The following is a 22,597-nucleotide window of genomic DNA, read 5'->3' as shown; positions in this document are numbered from 1 at the left end:
CACGCTTCTCGTTGGAACTCCCCTCTCCAGAGATCTCTTTGCTGTCACTCTTCCGGTTTTCCTCCTACTTACTCTGTTTCATCTCAGTGTCCTCTGAACGTTTCTCTTTCTCCGCTTATCTTTTCATGAAGATATCCCTCCCAGGGTTCCATCTTGGGTTCTCTCCTCTTACTGTCTCTCATTCCCTCCTGCTGTCATTTACCTTTCAGCGACTCCCAAAGTGGGGTCTTTATTCCAGGCCTCTCAGCACAGAATCTGGGAATGCATCTGACTCGAGTGTCTCTCCATCAATTCACACTGCATGTATCAATGGTGCTCTCATCTATCCCTGCGCCCACATCAGTCTCTCCCCTCTCTCCCCTCTGACATCTCCTCTGTTACTCTCCATTCAATTCTCTCTCCTGGTCATGTGTAGAGTACTTTTCCTTTCAATATTAATAATGATAATACTCTACAAGGCTATTATTTTGGGCCACAGCGTGCTCTTTGAAGGCACATCTTGGAGTCACTAACATAACACAGTGCTCAGCTAGCCTGTTGCATAGTAGTAAGATGAATGAGTAATAACAATGATAAAATCTAATGCTTATATGGTGCTTAGTATGTGCCAAGCACTGTTCTAAGCACTGCTCATATAAAATAACTCACTTAATTCTAACAGCTGTAATATAGCTACCATGATTCCATTTGCAGATGAAAAGCTGGGGGTACAGAGAGGTTATGTGACTTGCCCAAGGTCCCCAATTTTAGAAGCTCAGTACTGAATGAATAAATGAATGAAAACTTACATGGGAGAATAAATCAATGAGGCCAGAAGGCTGGGTTAGGGCATATAATGGTACTGTGTGCCACGTGTGTAGTTGTTAGACTGGGAGGTATTTCTTGAGGCTCTTTCTGAGAGGACACCAATTGTTTTGACAGTTGTGCTTTGACCCAGGTGTGGTGATGCAGCAGAGAGAATAGGAATCTGATAGATGTGATCAAAAGAAATAAGATGATGAAACATTCTCGGTGGAGAGGGAAAGGCTTGGCTGGCCCAAGCTGTTCTTTCAGCTGGAGATATGAGTCAGGGGTGGCTTGTCTTCAGTCTGTGCCTGCAGAGTGCTATTGGCATCCTGCCTCATCCAGCCCTTGCTACACAAACATCGTGACCAGCGTCCCCCAGGGAGCTGCTTCCCGGGATTTATATAGCACATTGTCCTGGACATCTTTCGAGGCCTGCTGGCCACCTCCCATTGTCCTTTATCTTAGAAAAGATCTTGATGCCCACATCTTTTCTATCACATTAGAGCCTGGTTACTACACTTGGTTGAACGTTTCCTAATCTAGACAAATGACGCTGCCTGGGCCCAATGGCTGTCTTCCTCAGTTCCTGGTCTTCCTGAGCTTCCTCTCTGTTTCCATCAGGCTCTGTGTCCCGGTTCTGTGGTTCTGACCCACCACCGAGGAAGAAAAGGAGTGAACAGTATCATTCTTCCTCCTTCACTGCCCTCTATGTCCAAATAAACATTAAGACACCTCCATTTTTCCTGCTATTCATATTTTCTTCCTTTCTCACAGCTAAAAATAAACCCATGAATAGACTGCCCTCTGTGATTCATAGGCTCTCAGAACCATCAGGAATTGTCAAGACCTGCTGGTTCAACCTCTTCATTTTAAATATGAACAGAAGGAAGTCTAGAGAACGCTGAGGACCCTGTACATGGGGTTACAGGAAAACCTCTGTCAGGTTCTAGGGGACGTTGAAAATGACATTGTCCTCTCCTTGCCTAAATTTCCCTCTGCAGCTTTTACTTAAACATAACGAAACAATACCATACATTGATTGTAATACTTTCCTGTGATTTCTCCTTTTATTTTTCTATTTAGAGAAATAATATCTAAAATCTATGTTGTTTTGTTTCTTCTCTGCTGGTTCCCTTCTCCAAAGTATGCTTTGACACAGAAAAATGAAAAAATGTATATGTTTTTATCTTCCCTTTTAGTGGTTGTATGTAAATGAAGGGGTTGCCCAAAGGACATCTAAACAAAGATGAAACTTTGGAGTCTACTGTTCTTGCAAACTCTACTCCCTATGCTGTGGTGATAAAAATCACTGTGTGGCAATCATTGAAACATGAAGTTATTTGTAGATATCTGTTTATACATCCAATTTACCCAACACATTATGAGCCTTTGAAGGCACAGACTATGTCATATTCCTTTCCCAGGACACAGCACAATGTCTTACCCATAATACATGCTCAATCAATGATTACAGGATTAATAACAGAGTGCACTTATCAGCCTGACCACTCCTTCAGGGCTTATACTCGCCTAATAGAGAAGACTACTTGGAGGAAATGGCCTTTGAGCTGAGCTATAATGGGAAGAAAAACAGCACATGATAGCAAGAGGAAGAAGGTTGTTTTTATGCACATGGAACAAGCCAGACAAAGGCTTGGTGCGCGAGACTAAAATTACTAGGTTGCCTATCAGGAAATTAAACAGTCTATCCATTCATTAGCGAAAGAACAAATGACAGGCCTTGTGCATTACCAGACTGCTAATAAGCAAGAGGCAGACCTGCTCTTATGAAAAGGCAGACTCTGAATGTCATGTTACCCAAAGCTCTCAAGCCGCTCACTCTTAAACTCTTACTATTCAAAACTAGGATGATTTTACAGAATACTGGTGCTGACAGAAGGGGTTATAGTCCCTCTTTTATAACTGGCTCTATCTTATTTTTTAGGTTACTGAGATGGCTTATATTTGTTCACATTATCTCATGCAGAGGTCAGCAAGGCCATGACACCGCTCACCCCAAAGTGGAAGCATTGTTGGATGTGTTGAAAACACATAGGAAACTCATAGAAAACTCACTGACCTTTTCCAGCGGGAGGCTCTGCCTTTTAGACTTCAGGCCACTCCATTGGCCGTGTTGAATTTGGTCCAGTTCAGTTCAGTGCAGTTCAGTCGCTCAGTCATGCCTGACTCCTTGAGACACCATGGACTGCAGCATGCCAGGCTTCCCTTGTCCATCACCAACTCCAGGAGCTTTCTCAAACTCCGTCAGGGGCAAATACTATCTTCCGAAGGGAAAACATGTCTAAGATGCAGGTGGAGTGATAAAAGGGTCTAACAAAGTTTTGAGTGTCGATTGGGTACCCCAATCTGTGCTTGATGCTTCTACATCTCATTTGCTCCTCAAAACAGTCTTGGGAGAGAAGTGTGGACCCCTTTCTTATGGATAATTAAGCTAAGGTTGAAAGAAATGAATGGAGTAGGAAATGGCAAGCTACTCAATTATTCTTGCCTGGGGAATTCCATGGACGGGCTACAGTCCATGGAGTTGCAAAGAGTCAGACACGACTGAGCAACTAACACGTCAAAGAGATGAAATAATCTTGCTTGAGGTCACATATGCAAATGATGGAGTCAGAATCAAGTATAGGTCAGACACAGGTAAACCTGTGATCCTTGCATACATGCAAGAGCTGTTACAAAAATACCTGAGGCCAACAAATAACCCACATTTTAAAATGTTTGAATAGACATTTTCCCAAAGATATGCAAATGGCCATTTAGCTCATGAAATATGCTCAGCATTACTAGTTATTTGGAAAATGCAAGTCAAAACCACAGTGAGATCCCATTTCACACCCACTAGAATGGCTAAAATAAAAGACGCTTGCTCCTTGGAGGAAAAACTATGACAAACCTAGACAGCATATTATAAAACAGAGATGTTACTTTGCCGACAAAGGTCCCTCTAGTCAAAGGTATGGTTTTTCCAGTAGTCGTGTATGAATGTGACAGTTGGACCATAAAGAAGGCTGAGCGCCAAAGAATTGATGCTTTGAACTGTGTGTTGGAGAAGACTCTTGAGAGTCCCTTGGGCTGCAAGGAGATCAAACCAGTTAATTCTAAAGGAAATCAGTCCTGAATACTCATTGGAAGGACTGATGGTGAAACTGAAGCTCCAATACTTTGGCCACCTGAGGCAAAGAACTGACTCATTAGAAAAGACCCTGATGCTGGGAAAAATTGAAGACAAGAGGAGAAGGGGACGGCAGAGGATGGGATGGTTGGATGGCATCACAGACTCAATGAACATGAGGTTGAGCAAGCTTGGGGAGTTGGTGATGGACAGGGAAGCCTGACGTGCTACAGTCCATGGGGTCGCAAAGAGTTGGGCATGACTGGGCTACTGAACTGAACTGATAAATGTATAAATAAAGGTATTATGCTATATAATGGAATGTTATTCAGCCATAAAAGAAATGCCGTACTACTATATGCTGCGTCATAAAGGAACCTCAAAAACGTTATGCTGAGTGAAAGAAGCCAGTCACAAAAGGCCGCATATTGCACGATTCCCTTCATATGAAGTGTCCAGAATGGGCAGATCCGCAGAGACAGAAAGTAGATGAATGATGCCAGGGCTTAGCGGGCAGGAGGAATGGAGAGTGACTGCTAAGGAGTATGGGGTTTGTTTTTTCCCAGTGATGAAAAGCTTCTAGAATTAGATAGTGGTGATGGGTGCCCAATTTTGTGAATACACTAACCCCCCTGATTTGTACTCTTTAAAATTAAGAGTGAATTTCATGATAAGCAAGTTACATATCAATAAAGTTGTTGCAAATATATATATATCCGAGGCCAGATTGGCTTAAGCAAGTGTCAGGTACCATACTTAGGAAAAACCCTAACTCATTGGGCACATGCTGCCAAGATTTAGGATTTAACAATAAAATGACCGATAGGACACTTGCTGGGAGTGTCCATATGTGACATGCTTGCAAATGAAATTCTTGATAAATAGCCAAAAAATAAAGAATGGTCACAGATGTAGAGAACAAAGTTCTGGTTGCCAGGGAGTAGGGAGGGGAGGATAAACTGGGAGAGTGGAATTGATCTGTACACACTACTAGATATAAAACAGGTAACTAGTAAAGACCTACTGGATAGCACAGGGAACTCTACTCAATACTCCTTAATGGCCTATATGGGGAAAGAATCTAAAAAAAGAAGAAAAGAGTGGATATATGTATATGTATAGCTGATTCACTTTGCTATACACCCGAAACTAACACACTACTGTAAATCAACTGTATTCCAGTAAAAAAAGTAAACAGTAACTGTAACGAAAAGAACGTCTCTTTTGGCTCTGGTATGAGATACATCACTCAATACAAATAATCTTAATATCTCTCACAGAAATAAAGATGCAAGGAGTGTAGTGTCAATAGGAGACGATAGCCTATTATTTATAATATCAACACGATAGTATAACAAAAGTAAACCTAGTGAGAGGATCCGGAGAAGGCGATGGCAGCCCACTCCAGTGCTCTTGCCTGGAGATCCCAGGGACGGGGAGCCTGGTGGGCTGCAGTCCATGGGGTCACGAAGAGTCAGACACGACTGAGCGACTTCACTTTCACTTTTCACTTTCATGCACTGGAGAAAGAAATGGCAACCCACTCTAGTGTTCTTGCCTGGAGAATCCCAGGGACGGGGGAGCCTGGTGGGCTGCCGTCTATGGGGTTGCACAGAGTCGGACACAACTGAAGCGACTTAGCAGCAGCAGCAGCAGTGAGAGGATCCACTATTGCCACTTTCATTTGAACAAATATTCGTTAAGAAATATTTATTAAGCGGCTTCCCTGACAGCCCAGTGATTAATACTTTGTTTTCCAGTGAAGGGGCATAGGTTCAATCCCTGGTCCAAGAGCTTAAATACCACAAGCCTAGACACCAAAAAACAAAACATAAAGCTAAAGCAATATTGTAACAAATTCAATAAAGACTGAAAAAAAATGGTCCACATCAAAAAAATTTATTGAACATCTAGGACGGAGGAGCCTGGAAGGCTGCAGTCCATGGGGTCGGTAAGGGTAGGACACGACTGAGCGACTTCACTTTCACTTTTCACTTTCCTGCATTGGAAAAGGAAATGGCAACCCACTCCAGTGTTCTTGCCTGGAGACTCCCAGGGACGGGGGAGCCTGGTGGGCTGCCGTCTATGGGGTTGCACAGAGTCGGACACGACTGAAGCGACTTAGCAGCAGCAGAATGTAGAGTGTACAACCTCCCAGGTGGCACTAGTGATAAAGAACCTGCCTGCCAATGCAGGAGACATAAAAGGCGCAGATTCGATCCCTGGGTTGGGAAGATCCCATGGAGGAGGAAATGACAACCCACTCCAGTATTCTTGCCTGGAGAATCCCATGGACAGAGGAACGTTGTGGGTCCCAGTCCATGGGGTCGCAAAGAGCTGGACACAACTGAAGCAACTTGGCACACAACAAGAGAGTGTACTAGGTATTTTGTTAATGGTGTTAGCATTTCTTACCTTTCTTCCCTCACAGACAAGTCTCCCTGTTTTACAGATGAGAAAACTGAGGCATGTAGAGGTTGAAAGATCTGCCCAGAGTCACAGAGCTAGTGAGTGGTAGAGACAGATGTACCAAGATTTGTCTGACTCCAAAGCTAAGGGTTGGATTGAAAAGTCAAGACCAAGCAGTGGCTGCCTAAGCTTGGACATCACAAGGATCGATACATGCAGTGGTGGAGTGAGTTCTGTCCCGCCCAGATCCTGGATTCAGATGCCTGAGTTTGAATCTTGCCTCTGCCAGCCTGGGGAGGTGTCATGCAGATTGGATAAGCTGTGCTTGCTGAAATGCTTCCAACAGTGCATGGCGCAGAGTGAACTCTCAGTGTGCAGAGCGTACTTTATCATTATTGCCTCTTCTGCACTTGTGCAGGTGGTCATGGCTGTGAGGTTAGGGACTGTCACCAAAAGGGCAGAAAATCTTCTCCAAGATTTACAGTGGATGTGGTGATTATCTCTGCAGAGTGGGTTGTGTAAAGAAAGAGGAAGGATGTTTTCACTCTCCGTTATTTTTATGTATGAATTCTTTACAATCATGCATTACTTTTTAAAAAATAAAAGAAAACGCAGCAAATAAAAGTGCTTCCCCCAAGAAAAGAGCACTTGTACTTGGGGGAAAAACACAGATCAAAACCTGGGGCATCTGTGTTTATTTGAATTCTCCAGAAACCCAAAGTTGGTCTTCTATATGCAGCCCACAACCCGGAGTCTTTGCAGTGAGGGGCAGGCACAGCGCCAGTGTTACCCTCACTCACCTTGCTCCTTCAGTCTGTTTTTCATTAGGGGCAAATTTGCTGGTAATTTGATCTTGATAGATGACCTGGCAAGCTTTTTTACACCTCAGCTCTGCCAAGGCCACTGCTCAGATTCCTGCCTGCTGGGTATCCTTAGATTGGTGATATTTACAGGAGTCTACAAGCAGGTCTTTCCTCTAGGAGATTTAAAGGTGATGGGGAGACTTGTGGACATAGGAGTCTGAGAATTTTGATAACAGGTGGAACCTGGGGCTGAGGAAAGAAAGGAAGACGTGAGCAGCCAGCTTTCTTCCAGATGGGAAAAGACAAGATGTCTCCACCATCTCACCCTGGGCTGGGGTGCGGCACGGATCTGTCTGTCCCAGTTTTCCCCATCAAGTCTTACAAGGTTCTTTTCCTTAGCTGAGACTTGTTTGGCTTTCTCATCTCTGAAATGGGTTTCATATTTCCCCTGTTGCAAGGATTTGGGGAGATCTAATTAGCTTTGACCTGAAATGTATCATACAGGCTTTTGGGAAACAAAGTGTGAAATTTGATAGAGAAATAAAGACAAGGTACAGCAGGGCGACCCATCTCTGTGTGCGGAAGAACCCAGGAGTGTGTGAAGGTACTTAATTCATTTAGACTTAACCGCCCGTCAGAGAAGAGTCCAAAGTCAGCAAAAATTCAGTGTTTTACACGTAACTTTATATAAGGACAAGGGTCTGCTTGGGCCGACAACAAGGACACAAGAAGAAAGCTGCCTCAGTGTTATCAGCAGAACCAGTGTCTTTGGATTCTCTGGTGGTCCAATGGCTTAAGACTTTGCACTCCCAGTACAGGGGGCCAGGGTTTGATCCCTGATCAGGAAACTAGATCCCGCATGCCACAGCTAAGACTTGGCACAGCCAAATAAATAAATAAATATATATTTTAAAAACCCACTCTTTATCTTGCAGATTTCTCTGCAGGGAAGAATAACCAGGCGATGTTCGTATCTAAGCTAAAGTTGTGAGAACAAATGCCTCCCAGTGCTTCCTGCCTGTAAACCACCCATGTCATCAAACATGACATCAAACCCATGTCTCCTGGATCACAGGCAGATTCTTTACCACCGAGCCACCTAGGAAGCCCATTAATAGTCGTACATTTTTGTTTTGTTTTTATTTTTTATTGAAGTATTGTTGATTTACAGTGTTGTGCTAATTTCTGCTGTACAGCAGTGACTCACTTACAAATATACATTCTCTTTTAATATTGTTTTTCCATTTTATGGTTTATCCCAGGAGATTTGGGTATAAATCTCTGTGCTATACAGTAGGACCTTGTTGTTTATCTATTCTAAATGTAACAGTTTGCATCTACTAACCCCAAACTCCCAGTCCCCCTTCTCCCTCCTCCCCTTCCCCTTGGCAACCCCAAGACTATTCTGCAACAGGCATAACGTTTTAAAAGAAAAATCAAGTTAGAAAGAAAATTCTATATTTGAATAACTCAACCAACAATGCCACTTTAATCGTGCCATCTCTGCCCAGCTGTTTTCTGCCAGCCTGCTTGCACAATCTCTGTTCGTGTTGACACTTGCATAGTTCCGTATTACGATGCACGTACATTCCTTCAATGATGGACTGACCCGCCACTATTATATTCAAGTCATTTGAGCTCCTCCCTTCTATTTCCAACCCTTGGGCATTTTATTTATGCTATTAATCTTGCTTTGATTATGTGATAATTCACTTCAGGAAGATGGTATTGGTCCTCCTTAAAGAGACTGCAAATGATAAAATGGAAGGAGCCAGAAAATCTCATAATGGGAAAAGACCTCCACAATCACTTGATCTAACCCTCTTGTTACAATCGATGAAACTGAGGTTAGGTCATTTGCCCAAGGTTCCACAGAGCTAGTGGCCGAGACAGCCGATGTCATGTCTGCTCCCTTCCCGTTCCCTGCATCGTTGGATGCTGCTGCCTTTGGCTCATTCACGCCTGAGTGAGTTAGCAGGGGTTTGGCAGGGGGCATGCATGAGCTTGAGTGTGTTCCCTTAATCTTTCAATTTGCTGCCATCCAGAATGGAGGATAGGACCATGAGACAGCAGAAAAACAAGAAAGCTGTGCATTCTTAGCATGTTGGAAGAATCTAGAAACAGTGTAGACCTAGCATGTTTAGGAAACTGAAATCTCAGACCAAGTGATGGGGGCAGGGAACGACAGGGCAGGTGCTCCCCACTGTTCTCTCTCTCTCTCCCCTCCTCTGGCTTGCTCTCCAGTTCTCTGTTCTCAGTCAGGACTCTCAGCTCAAGATCTTGCAGAGTATGTCGGCAGTGTCTTCGCCTTCGTGCTTGGCTTGAGCCTTTTCCTCTTTCTTCCTTCAAAGCCCAGCTCAGAAAGTCACGTTCTTGACGAGGGCTCCCCTGCAACGTTCTATTGCACTTGATGCCTCTCCTCCCTTGGCCACCCAAGCACACGGCCTGGGCACCTAGGCTCTGGCACCTCGATTATTTCAGTGCACTTGTTCCATCCTCACCAACGTCCTCCACTCTCTACTCTGCCCGCTGCCCCCATAAACATCATGTGTCGTCAGTCATAAACTTTATGAGGGCAGGTATGTGTCTTATTCATTTTTATATTATCAATAGCACATGGCAGAGACTCAGACCACTAAAACTGAATAGAATATTGGCTATGAATTGTAACCATAGACCTGATTTTTGTTAGTGAAAAGTTGCTTGGCTTTTAGAGGCCAATTTTCAGACACGTCCAGTTTAATCTAGAAAATGCCATCTTCCACTGCCGTAAATAGCCCCCTGGCAGCTTGAAGGAATTTTAGCACCATCCCAAGGTGAACATTTCTCACCTCCTTGCTGGTTAACTCTGCTTGTGTGTATACTGTGAACACAGATAGTCTTCCCCAGTTGTTTCAGGCTCAAGGTTGATCCAGCGGGTCTTGTCTCTGGCATGGGTGTAGTGGGGTCTGTAGTCTAATGGAAGTCTGGTCTGAGCACAAATTTAATCAAAATATTTGAAATCTGGGTCAAATACCCATGGTGATGATGAGACAGTTCTGTACTCTGTAATTTAGCAGGTACGTGCTAAACTACACACTGGCTGGGTGGTACCCTGGCACCCTGGGGCACTCCCTAGTATTACTAACTGGGAAGCCTTTGGAGCCAATGAAATGCACTCGACATGTTGGTTGTTCACCAGAAGTGGCTCTAAGAGTCTGTGGCTCTCTCTCTGACTGACGGGGAATTGTATAATGTAATGGGTTAAGAATGAGGAGTGTTTGGACAGAATTAGGTTAAAGTTCTGGCTCTACCACTGCTAAAGGAGTGATGTAAAACAAGGTATTTAATCTCATTAAGGTTCATTAAAAATCAGTAAAGTGGAGTAATAGCCTACTTCACGGCATTGTTCTGAGGATCGTATGGAATTGTGCATCTCTTGATAGTGTCGGACACATAGTGAGTGCTTGGCGCATGCCAGCTCTTGGAAGTTGACTATCCCATGTGCTTCGTAATAGATACTTAGCCTCTCTGGAAGCAGTTCTTTGTTGGTTCTGCCTTTTAGGCAGGAAGCAGTGCTCTCAAAAGACTAAGCTCAACCCACTCTACCCTCAGGGGAGCTCTGAGGTTTCCAAAAGAAGGATTTAAAATGTATAGTGAATGGGAGCTGCTGCCACGTAATATTATGTGGCAGCCTGGCTGGGAGGGGAGCTTGAGGGAGCCCAGATACATGTGTGTGTGTGGCTGAGCCCCTTTGCTCTCCACCTGCAACCATCACATTGTTAACTGGCTATATGCCAATATAAACTAAAAAAAAATTTTTTTTAATGTATAGAGAAAAATGTTGTCCAAAGCCTTTTCAAGTACCTGAGACCGGAAGAAGGCCAGCCGATGTGTTGTGTCTACAGCAGGGACGCCATGGGTTAGAACACTGTAACCTTGATGGGTCCTGAAACACACTCTGTGAGCCAGACATGCACTGGCTGGTGAGTTCACCATTGAGGTTTGTGAACAGAGCAAGCTGTGGGAGCCCAGGGCAGGGCTACATTTTTGATCTGGGCTTCCTTGTCATCCCTCCCAGCCAATCCATATAACACTCATTTATGAATTCATTCATTCACCAAAGTTGTAGTAATTACCTGCTCTGTGCCAGGCACTGAGCTCATGGGGTTTTCAGTCAAGTGGAGGAGACAGATGTCAATCAGCTTGTCACGGGAATAGCAATAAGTTCTGGCCCTCAAACCTTAGTGTGCATTAGACTCCTGCAGAGGTTTGGTAGAACACAGATTCAAGGCCCACCCTCAGTTTCTGATTCAGTAGGTCTGGAGTGGGGCCCAATCATTTGCATTTTCTAATGAGTTTCCAGGTAATGCTGATTCTGTTGGTCTAGAAGCTATATTTGGTTTCTGTTGTTTTTGTTTGCTTTTTATCTGGCTGTGTCTGGTTTATTCGCTAGGTCTTAGTTGTAGCCCAAGCAATCTATCTTTGTTGTGGAATGTGGGATATTTTGTTGCAGCATGTGGAATCTAGTTCCCTGACCAGGGATCAAACCTGTGCCCCTGCTTTGGGAATGTAGAATCTTAGCCATTGGACCACAAGGAAAGCCCCTAGAAACTCCATTTAGAGAACCACTAGTACATAATGACAAAGTGTGATACTTTCCCTGGGGCAGAAATATTGGGAGTTCTGGGAGAATCTAGTAGAGGGTCTTCACTCAGACTGGAAGAGTCTTAGACGTCCTCTCTGAGAAAAGGGCATTTAAACTGAAATCTGAAGGTGAACAGGAAGGAAAGAGTTGGGGGTTGAGGAAAGGGAAGTGCATGGTAGTTGGAACAGGGAGGCCAGTGTGGCTGGGGCATGGTGGGTGGTACAAGAGCTGTTGAGGCAAAGCCAAAGGGGCAGGAGCCAAAAGAGGTTATCAGGGCCTGGTGGACAAGCAGAAAGGTTGTAGGTTATGTGCTAAGGACAGTAGGAAGCCTTTGTTGAATGGAAAAATGATACGTTCTGATTCATGGTTTTAAAATGTAACTTATTACCACTGTGTGAAGAGGAGTAGGTATATCAGGGATATTGTTTGGAAGTAGAATCGATAGCATTTGGTGAAGGATTGGAGATGGGCGAGAGAGGAGAAGAGGAAAATGTTAAGGATGATCAGAGGTTAAGCGGGATGAAAGAGCAGTGGGATGGTTCTGATGATCTTCCTGAGAAAGGGATGCAAGTTTTGTGTTCACACCAGCGGACAGTTGTTTAACTTTACTCCCCTCAGCCTTCCTCCCCGCTTTTCCCTCTCACAACCCTGTCTTCAAGCCAGTCTACAGCCATCCATCTCTTCTAGTTAAGCTATGTGTTGGGACAGTAGGCTATTTGAAGGTGAGGGCAAGGCTCTGGCAAGTTTGATCAAGCTTGGGTTCCCAGCTTGACAAACCTAGTGGGAAGAAAGAACTGTCCACACAGCCACATGCTCTAACCTCTCAAGCTTTAAGCTGTTAAAACTCTTGAAACATTTACCAGAGAAAGCTTGACACTGTCATCCTTATTTCACTGTGACAACATTGAACGATGGAATAATGTGTCTTGCTCTCTGCTGGGGGGAGGGGAATGAAGCCAATTCCAGAGTGAGCGTTTGGGGCATCCTGACTCCAAGGTGCCTCACCAGGGCCTCTCGCTCAAGCAAGTAGAAGTAGGTCATGAGCTGCAATTAGGGACCAGAACAGGATGTTCCCAGCTGGAGGCCTGAATACCAATGAGTGAAACTGGAAGTTCCCATAGCGATGGTAATGCCACCTCTTTTTTGAGATCAGTAACCCAGCAATATGGGGGTGAGTCAACTGCTGCTTTGAAAACTTGCTGTATTCATTTTCATGTCTGATATTGGAAATGCCTGTGATACCATGGTTCCCAGGCATTTGAGAGAGTTTCAGATGATTTTCCAGACGGTGATATGGTCTTGGAGTTGAAGCCCTGGAAGCACCATCTCATAATGTGTCTTTCCCCATTGTCCACTGCACTATTCACAGAGAATGGTGGACTTTAAGGCTGCAGTCCATGGGATCGCAGAGTCGGACACGACTGAGTGACTGAGCACACTCAGGCACACACCAGAGCCTCCTGCAGAACTGCAGAAGGACCAGCAGCTCTTCCAGCCCAGCACTTTAGAACACGAGTTCCCACTGCCCTATCCCAGCCCTCCTTGGCTTGAATGCTGCCAAGAGTGGGGAAGTCACCAGCTTCTGGGGGCTCAGTCCTTTCAACCAAGACCCTAGGCTGAAAGGGCTAAACCAAGCAGAAGATATTATCCGTGTACTTGTGTGTCTAGCACCTGACCAGTGGGTAAGGTTGTTTGTTTGTTTTTTTTTCCTGGGTGCTGCAGGGGATATGAGAGAAGAAGTAAGCTCAGGAATGGGTAGCTGGGGTCTTCGCTGGTGGTCCAGTGGTTAAGAATCCACCTTCCAAAGCAGGGGATGTGGGTTCAATCCCTGGTCTGAGAACTAAGATCCCACATGCCCCAGGGCATAGAGAGTCAGTGTGTCACAGCTAGAGAAAGCCCAAGACTGGCAACGATGACCCAGTGCAGCCAAAGAAAGAAAAAGGAATGGGTAGCCGGTTGTTTCTAAAGCTCTGCGGGGGAGGGAGGGAGGCTCAGACTTTCACACATTCGGCCCTTTGTATCCTCAGCATCCTTGGAGCTTGTTCAGTCACCAATTTCTGTCCATCCAGGGTTCTGAGAGCTTGCTACATTGATGAAAAGAGCTGAACCGCATGGCCTATGTGAAGAGTTGTGAGAGCAAGGCTGGGCCTATCGTGGAGAGACTAGTCTCCTAGTAGGGCTCCAGTGGCGCCCCACTCCAGGACTCTTGCCTGGAGAATCCCAGGGACAGGGGAGCCTGGTGGGCTACAGTCCATGGGGTCGCACAGAGTTGGACAGGACTGAGCGACTTCACTTTCACTTTTCCCTTTCATGCATTGGAGAAGGAAATGGCAACCCACTCCAGTGTTCTTGCCTTGAGAATCCCAGGGACAGGGGAGTCTGGTGGGCTGCCGTCTATGGGGTCGCACAGAGCCAGACATGACTGAAGCAACTTAGCAGCAGGGCTCCATGGGGTTAAAGAACCCACCTGCCAATGCAGGAGACGTAAGAGACACAATTTCGATCCCTGGGTCAGGAAGATACCCTGGAGGAGAGTATGGCAACCCACTCCAATATTCTTGCCTGGAGAATCCCATGGACAGAGGGGCCTGGCGGGCTACCATCGCATTACATAAAGTCCGACTGAAGTGACTTAGCATGCAGGGCCTCATGAGGCTGTCAGAATGCCTGAAAATCCCACCATGTTATAGTATTGTCTCCGAAAGCTTCTATTATAATGCAAGTCATTTTTAATGAAATCTGTGGCAGATAAAGACATAAGTGGCTGAGCAAAGAGCAAGACCCAAAGCAAATGAGGCCAGGTGCTGGAGCACTGATCTGGAATATGACACACTGTTCTAACAAGAAGAAGAGAAATTTTACGTGATGGTATGTCAGCTGGTAATAATGATGGAACATGGCTCCCAAGAACATTCCTCTCCCCAACCCTCAGCACGGGATTCCATGGGGAGATTTCATTGCCATTTTTGCTGACACAATTCTAGAAGTGAGAAGTTTTCCCTCCCGATGCATCTTGAGCGAGCTCACTTATGGTTCAAATCCCAGCTGTACCACTTAATAGCTTTGTGATCTTAAGTAAGGTATTTAATTTCCCTAAGCCTTAGTTCACTCTGCTGTAAGAAAGAGAAGATAATACATACTATTTGTGAAGATTAAATGAAATTACATGTACTGTGTGGCATGTGGTAGACACGCAATCAATGGAAATTATCCTTTCTCCTTTCATTTCCTATAGCTGCTCCCTCTAATGTGTCCATCAAGAACCCCTTCTACTCCACTCCCAAGGGCCTTTATCTAGATTTTAAATTGTTCACTCTATTCCAGGAGCTGAATTGTGATCAAGCCTAGTAACACAAGTGAATTCTGACACGTTAGCATTGGGCTTTGAAAGTCAGACGTGCATATTTCTTTCTTTTTTCTGTTTTTAGTGATTTGTTAAGTTTACCTAAATTGAAAAGAAAAGAAACCAGTCTTTATAACCAGTCTACAGGGTGGTTCATTCTCAAGAATCTCTCGATAGAGCAAGTCAGACATGTATATTTCTTACTAAAGACACTTTATTAACGTGTACTTCAAGTTACAAAGCAGTGGTAATAGAAAGAGGGTCCTTTTCTTTCCTTCTGTCTTCCTTCTCTTTTCCTTCCTTCCTTTATCATCAAGGCCTCCAGCCTACAGGGTATCGAGTTTATCTCAGTTTTCCCTCCCAAACTGACCAAGGCTGACCACGATAGTTTCCTGGTCTCAGTTGGTGGGTGAGAACAGGGAACCCCTTTTCTTCCTGGATGCTCTGGGTCATGGCCCTTGCCTGCTGTATGAGGGAGGGGACAAGCAGGAAGACCCCAGCTGTCTTGTTCTTCCATTTATTTCTTCATAGCACTTATCATCCTCTGTAGTTGTCCTCCTCAGAAAGCAAGCTCCATGCCAGAGTTGTGCATATTCTGTGTACCTTTATGTGCTCGGGTATTTGCCCAATGCCTGGCGCATAGGAGGAATTCAATAAATGAAGGGTAAATGAGTGCATGGATGTGTGTGATTGTGGGCTAGTGGGGTGAGGTCACAAGGCAAATCTTGAAAGAGCTGTGCTTAGGAACCTCCAACTACACTCTGCCAAGCCCAGCAAGGGGGCCTGCTGTTTTGGATTGAGTCATGCCTCTTCTGGGGCTTCCTAGGTATCACTAGTGGTAAAAAAAAAAAAAAAAAAAAAACCTGCTAATGCAAGAGACGTAAGAGATGAGAGTTCAATCCTTCGGTTGGAAAGATCCCCTGAAGGAGGGCATGGCAACCCACTCCAGTATCCTTGCCTGGAGAATCCTATGGACAGAGGAGCCTGATGGGCTATAGTCCACAGAGTCGCAAAGAGTCGGACACGACAGAAGCGACTTAGCACACACCTCTTCTAAGGAGGGATGGTTTCTATACCTTCTTCCCTAGAAGGATAAGCCTCCCAGTTCTCTCTGCCAGGTTCCCAGGCAGCAAGGTCAAGGTAATTTTCAGCAGGAATTCAGTTTGTATAAGACTGGCCCAAAAGTTTGTTTGGGTTTTGCCATAAGATGCTACAGACAAATCCAAATGAACTTTTAGGCCAACCCAGTATTTGATATTTCTTTCCATCCCTGGGGTTTGCATTTGCAGTTTCGGAAATCTCATGCCCTCTTCACACCATCTAGATAGGTGATTTCTCCTTTAGCTCTTACCTTCTGGGCCCAGGCTACCACTGCTGCTGTGGATTTGGCCGTATCATTATTTTCTGCTGCTCTGAGTGTCATCAGGATCCTCAGTTATAGACACAAACATAACAACCACACTGCTCTCACCCTCCCGAGAAGCTTGCTGGGTAAGTTAAACAGACAATAAAATGCAGACTTCAAACATGTCAGGGTAGAAGGCATTTAAAATTCTCAGCGGGGGCTGGAAAGAGAATGCTTTTAAAGTCTTTCCATTTCTTTCTCTTTCTTCCCTTGCCTTCAGCATCAGAGCTGCCTGAGAGTTGCCCTGCCCCTTCTCTATCTATGTGACCATTTAAGGATGACTGGTCTTTTGTGAGCAGGCCAGGAGTTTGAGATGTTGACCCTGACTGTGGACCCTTCTTCCAGGCTCCTCCCAGACTGTCCGAAGGAGCAGAGCACCTGAACTTGGCAGCAAACATTTCCAAGCCTGCTTCCAATTCTACCATGCAGAAAGGTGTCATTGAGATGATGATTCAGGATTGCAAACCAGCAGAGCTCCGTCCTTTGGGAGAAATATAACCTGTATGACAGATTTCATGTGGGCTATTTTTGAACACCAGAAACCAGTGCCCAGGACAGTGTAGGTCAGAAAGCAGGTGAGCCAGGCCCCGTGGGTCAGGAGCCACTGGCAGGGGATTCATGCACATTGCTCTCACTGCCTGCCTCGGTCTTTGCAGCAGATGTAGTGCGGGCAGCATGCGTCCTCACTGTGTTCACCTCAGTGTTCCTTTCTCCTGGCAAGGACCTGACCCGTGTCACAGGCTCTCCTACGCATGACGTGAGAAGAAACTCCAGCGGCTTCCACAGATTTGCTTCCTGGTGCTCTGCTGAAGCTGTCGTTTCAAGGAAAATTTATGCTGATGAGCTGATGAAAGGATCAGGGCTCAAACAGTGAATTCAATAAGTCAAGCGTCACAATCTCACCAAAATCCAAGGGATTTCAGAAAGCATATCTTCCTTAGATATATCTGTGAGCAGGAGCTATGAAGGAGAGGGATTTGGGGTTTTGTTTTTTTAAAGCAAAAGAATCTTGCTGAAATGCCCCTTATCTTACATGTGCCATGAATGACCCTTTGTTCCAGCTAATCTCCAAATCATCTGGGCTGCAAGGCTGGTGTGAGGTATTATGCAAAAACATTTACATTTTCTCTTTCACCCCTCTACTCATCTTCTTTTATTTATTCTGTTATACTCATATCAATACAAAGGTCTTAGGGGCAAAGAACATAAATATCTTTGTGACTTTAATATTTTCTGTGCTGGGCTCAGCTGCTTGTCCACAGGGGATCACATGGATGGACATTGATGGTGAGGGAAGATGGAAATGGTTAACAGTAACTCACTCGGCATCGCCAGAATAAATTATTTCCATCCCCTCTGCTGCCTGTATGTGCACTCACGTACTCATGCATGTGAGCACACGTGAGCACACGCAGATTAGGGCCAAACAAGCCATATTGCTTATTATTTCAAAGGACTGAGAAACCTCTACAGTGCCACCTTTTTGGCACCAGAGACCAATTTCATGGAAGACAATTTTTCCACGAATCGGAGTAGGGGGAGGGGATGGTTTCATGATGACTCAAGTGCATTACATTTATTGTGCACCCTATTTCTATTATTATTGCATGAGCTCCACCTCAGGTCATCAGGAATTAGATCCTGGAAGTTGGGGACCCCTGCTCTAAAAGATGTCTTTGTTGGGTTGCTACTGTTTTAATGAAACAGGCTGAATTGAAGAGGAGAAAATGTATCACCCTGTTGGGAAAATGAAGGAACAGGTATTTTCTTTATAAGTCCTATCTTCAAGAAAAGCAGATGAGGACAGATGTTTCACAACAGGAGATGGAGGGAGGTGTATCAGGAATTCCCTTGGGGATGATTTTCAGTGTACACCTCCTCACTTACTGCTCCTGGTCTGAGTTTGCTAGTAAAATGAACTATGCTGTCTCTCAGGGCACTGGCATGGGGGGAAGGAAAAGGGTTCAAGTCAACTGATCTAAAAGAAAAGGATGTTTCAGGGTCCATCTACCATGAGGAGAATGGCAGCACTCAAGAATCGCTTCTGTTCAAATCTGGGATGTACCTGGAGCCCCGGCTACATGCTGATCAGCTGTGCTGCATCTTCAAAGAACAGTGATATTACAGTCATTCATATGTTGAAAAATATTTTTTAATAATTCCTATGTCCACTAAGTGCCTCAAAGACGTGAAGACAATAATAGCAAGCATTTTTAGAATGCTTAATGTATAATAAATTTCCTAAGCGTTTTCCATGTAATAATTTCTTTTATCTAATTTAATCCTTTCAACAGTTCCATGAGAGAGTTTCCATTATTATCATCCCCGTTTTACAGATTATGAATCAGGAGTTTTTCTGTGCAGTAAGGAGGGAACACTCACAGAGATAGCGATAAAATGCCAGAGGAAGAGATACAAGGGATGTATTATGGTAGTTTGTAGTATGTCATATTTGTTGTTCAGTCCCTCAGTCATGTCTGGCTCTCTGTGACCCCATCGAGTGCAGCACACCAGGCTTCCCTGTCCTTCCTTATCTCCCAGAGTTTGCTGAAACTCATATCCATTGAATCGGTGATTCTGCCTAACCATCTCATTCTCTGCCGCCCTCTTCACCTTTTGTCGTCAGTCTTTCTGAGCATCAGGGTCTTTTGCAATGTGTCAGCTCTTTGCAGCAGGTGGCCAAAGTATTGGAACTTCAGCTTCAGCATCAGTCCTTCCAATGAATATTCAGAGTTGATTTCCTTTAGGATTGCCTGGTTTGATCTCCTTGCTGTCCAAGGGGCTCTCGAGAGTCTTCTCCAGCACTGCAGTTGGAAAACATCAATATAATAGAATTATATTGTATTATATATATAATACATATATGCTACATTATATATGTATTATATATGTGTATATATATTAATAGGTAGGAAAGATCACTTCCAACTGGGAAAATCAAGGAAGGCTTCATGGAGGAGGTAGCATCTGAGCTTGGTCTTAAGGGGTAGAGAGGGTTTCCATATGTTTGACTCTGCTTTGTCACAAGAAGAAAGGGAGAAAAGAAATGACTATCCCAGGGGTGAGTGTGGGGTTGCAGGATTGTTCCAGACAGGATAGTAGGCAGAAACACAGAGGTTGTCGAACACTGTGGGTGACAAGATGTTCATTTGTCTGGGGAACAGTGGGACAGAGGCCAGAAAAGTAGAGGAGAGCCAAGTCAGGCACATCTGGAGTCTGGATTCAACCATGTTGACCTTGTGAGCCACTGAAGGTCAAGATCAGAGCTAGCTGCTGATGTTTAGTCTGGAGGCAGTGGGTACAGTGGGATTGAAGGTTAAAGGCCTGGAAGGGATCACAGTGAGAGGCCATTAATGGTCCAGGGAGGGAAATTCTCTGGCAGTCAAGAGGTTTGGACTCCTCAATTTCACTGCCAAAGATGCCAGTTCAGTCCCTGGTTGGGAACCAAGATTCCACAAACTGTGCAGGACAGCCCCCCAAAAGAGAAAAGTCCAGGTGAGCGGCAAGGAGAACTGAGTCTAGAGATAGAATTAGGACTGGGAATCGGGACGGGTATAAGACATGGCGAATGATTGGATGTGAGGGAGAAGGGAGTGAATGGGAAGAGTCAAAGATAATTTCAAAGGCTTAATAACTTGGTAAATTGAGAGATTTTATTGATGGAGACAAGTCAGCCAGGAGGAGGGTGGATGGTGGGGGTGGGAATGGGGAGAGGATGAGGTGGTGTATTAGGAGAGTAATTTTAATTGACCATAGGCTGTCCAACGGAGGGCTTCCCCACTCGCTCAGATGGTAAATAATCTGCCTACAATGCAGGAGACACAGTTTCGATCTCTGGGTTGAGAAGCTCCCCTGGAGAAGGGAGTGGCAACCCACTCCAGTATTCTTGCCTGGAGAATCCCTAGGGACAGAGGAGCCTGGTGGCTACAGTCCTTGGGGGTCACAAGAATTAGACACAACTGAGTGACACTTTCACAATTTCATTTTTATCTAGGGGAAGGTTTCCACCATATGGAATCAGGAGATGGGCCTTGGGAGGGAGGATGGGATTGCATGACAGCTCTCACGTTCCTTCTCCATTCTGGGGTTCTGAACCAACTGAGAGCAGATCTGTAAGAGCTTGGGGGAGTTCCAGTGGCCCTAGGATGGAAGTGCTGCCTGGGTCAGGCCTGAGCTCAAACCTTAGCTTCGTCATTGCTAGCTCCGTGGTCCTGGGAAAGATACTTTGACTTTCTCAGCTTCAGTTTCCATATCTAGAAAATAATGTTTAAATGAGACAGCATATAAAGTGCTAAGTACAGTGCCTGGTATTTAGCGAGGAAATAGCCACCCACTCCAGTATTCTTGCCTGGAAAATCCCATGGACGGAGGAACCTGGTAGGCTACAGTCCATGGGGTCGCAAAGAGTCGGACACGACTGAGCGACATTTACTTTACTAAATATTCTGAATATTTTATTATGTATCATCAGGCAGTGTTTCCAGAGCTTATTTATGTTTTCTCTTCTCTCAAAAGGAAGTCTGAGTAGAGTAAAGGAGTTCCATCTCCAGCCCTGATAGATTCCTTCAGGAATAAGAGGGCCAGATGAAAGTGAGGTTTCATTTTACTAATGGAGGTAGCAGTAGAATTGTAAGGGAAATGAGATCCATTCCATTTTCATTAGGACTGGCATGCAGGAGAGAATTACTTCCTAACTATGAGATCTATCATGAGAGAATGATCTCTGTTCGTCTCCAAGGCAAACCATTCAATATCACAGTTCTCCAAGTCTATGCCCCAACCAGTAACGCTGAAGAAACTGAAGTTGAACGGTTTTATGAACACCTACAAGATCTTTTAGAAGTAACACCCAAAAAAGATGTCTTTTTCATTATAGGGGACTGGAATGCAAAAGTAGGAAGTCAAGAAACACCTGGAGTAACAGGCAAATTTGGCCTTGGAATGTGGAATGAAGCAGGGCAAAGACTAATAGAGTTTTGCCAAGAAAATGCACTGGTCATAGCAAACACCATCTTCCAACAACACAAGAGAAGACTCTACACATGGACATCACCAGATGGTCAACACCGAAATCAGATTGATTATATTCTTTGCAGCCAAAGATGGAGAAGCTCTATACAGTCAACAAAAACAAGACCAGGAGCTGACTGTGGCTCAGATCATGAACTCCTTATTGCCAAATTCAGACTTAAATTGAAGAAGGTAGGGAAAACCGCTAGACCATTCAGGTATGACCTAAATCAAAACCCTTATGATTATACAGTGGAAGTGAGAAATAGATTTAAGGGCCTAGATCTGATAGACAGAGGGCCTGATGAACTATGGAATGAGGTTCGTGACATTGTACAGGAGACAGGGATCAAGACCATCCCCATGGAAAAGAAATGCAAAAAAGCAAAATGGCTGTCTGGGGAGGCCTTACAAATAGCTATGAAAAGAAGAGAGGTGAAAAGCAAAGAAGAAAAGGAAAGATATAAGCATCTGAATGCAGAGTTGCAAAGAATAGCAAGAAGAGATAAGAAAGCCTTCCTCAGGGATCAATGCAAAGAAATAGAGGAAAACAACAGAATGGGAAAGACTAGAGATCTCGTCAAGAAAATGAGAGATACCAAGGGAACATTTCATGCAAAGATGGGCTTGATAAAGGACAGAAATGGTCTGGACCTAACAGAAGCAGAGGATATTAAGAAGAGGTGGCAAGAATACACAGAAGAACTGTACAAAAAAGATCTTCACGACCCAGATAATCATGATGTGATCACTAATCTAGAGCCAGACATCTTGGAATATGAAGTCAAGTGGGCCTTAGAAAGCATCACTACAAACAAAGCTAATGGAGGTGATGGAATTCCAGTTGAGCTATTTCAAATCCTGAAAGATGATGCTGTGAAGGTGCTGCACTCAATATGCCAGCAAGTTTGGAAAACTCAGCAGTGGCCGCAGGACTGGAAAAGGTCAGTTTTCATTCCAATCCCAAAGAAAGGCAATGCAAAAGAGTGCTCAAACTAGCACAATTGCACTCATCTCACATGCTAGTAAAGTAATGCTCAAAATTCTCCAAGTCAGGCTTCAGCAATACGTGAACCATGAA

At 44.6% G+C, this 22,597-nt stretch overlaps 1 protein-coding gene across 7 annotated transcripts in view; it reads left to right on the top strand.

The window, feature by feature from the left end:
• The window catches only part of NMNAT2 (nicotinamide nucleotide adenylyltransferase 2), a 221,166-nt gene that overhangs the window by 98,640 nt on the left and 99,929 nt on the right, over positions 1-22,597 (top strand). The window contains exon 2 of one of the 7 annotated variants that reach the window (XM_060396686.1): positions 1-22,597. This exon is cut by the window's left edge and continues 26,629 nt beyond it. The exons of the other annotated variants lie outside the window; for them this stretch is intronic. Within the exon in view, the coding sequence (XP_060252669.1) occupies positions 21,091-22,515 (1,425 nt within the window). The 5' untranslated portion in view covers positions 1-21,090 and the 3' untranslated portion in view covers positions 22,516-22,597. 7 annotated transcript variants of the gene reach the window in all.

Source organism: Ovis aries, chromosome 12, assembly GCF_016772045.2.
Source record: "Ovis aries strain OAR_USU_Benz2616 breed Rambouillet chromosome 12, ARS-UI_Ramb_v3.0, whole genome shotgun sequence".
NCBI classification, from domain to species: Eukaryota; Metazoa; Chordata; class Mammalia; order Artiodactyla; family Bovidae; genus Ovis; species Ovis aries.
The sequence above is the reverse complement of the archived record's forward strand: the minus strand, read 5'-3'. Positions and strand labels throughout refer to the sequence as shown.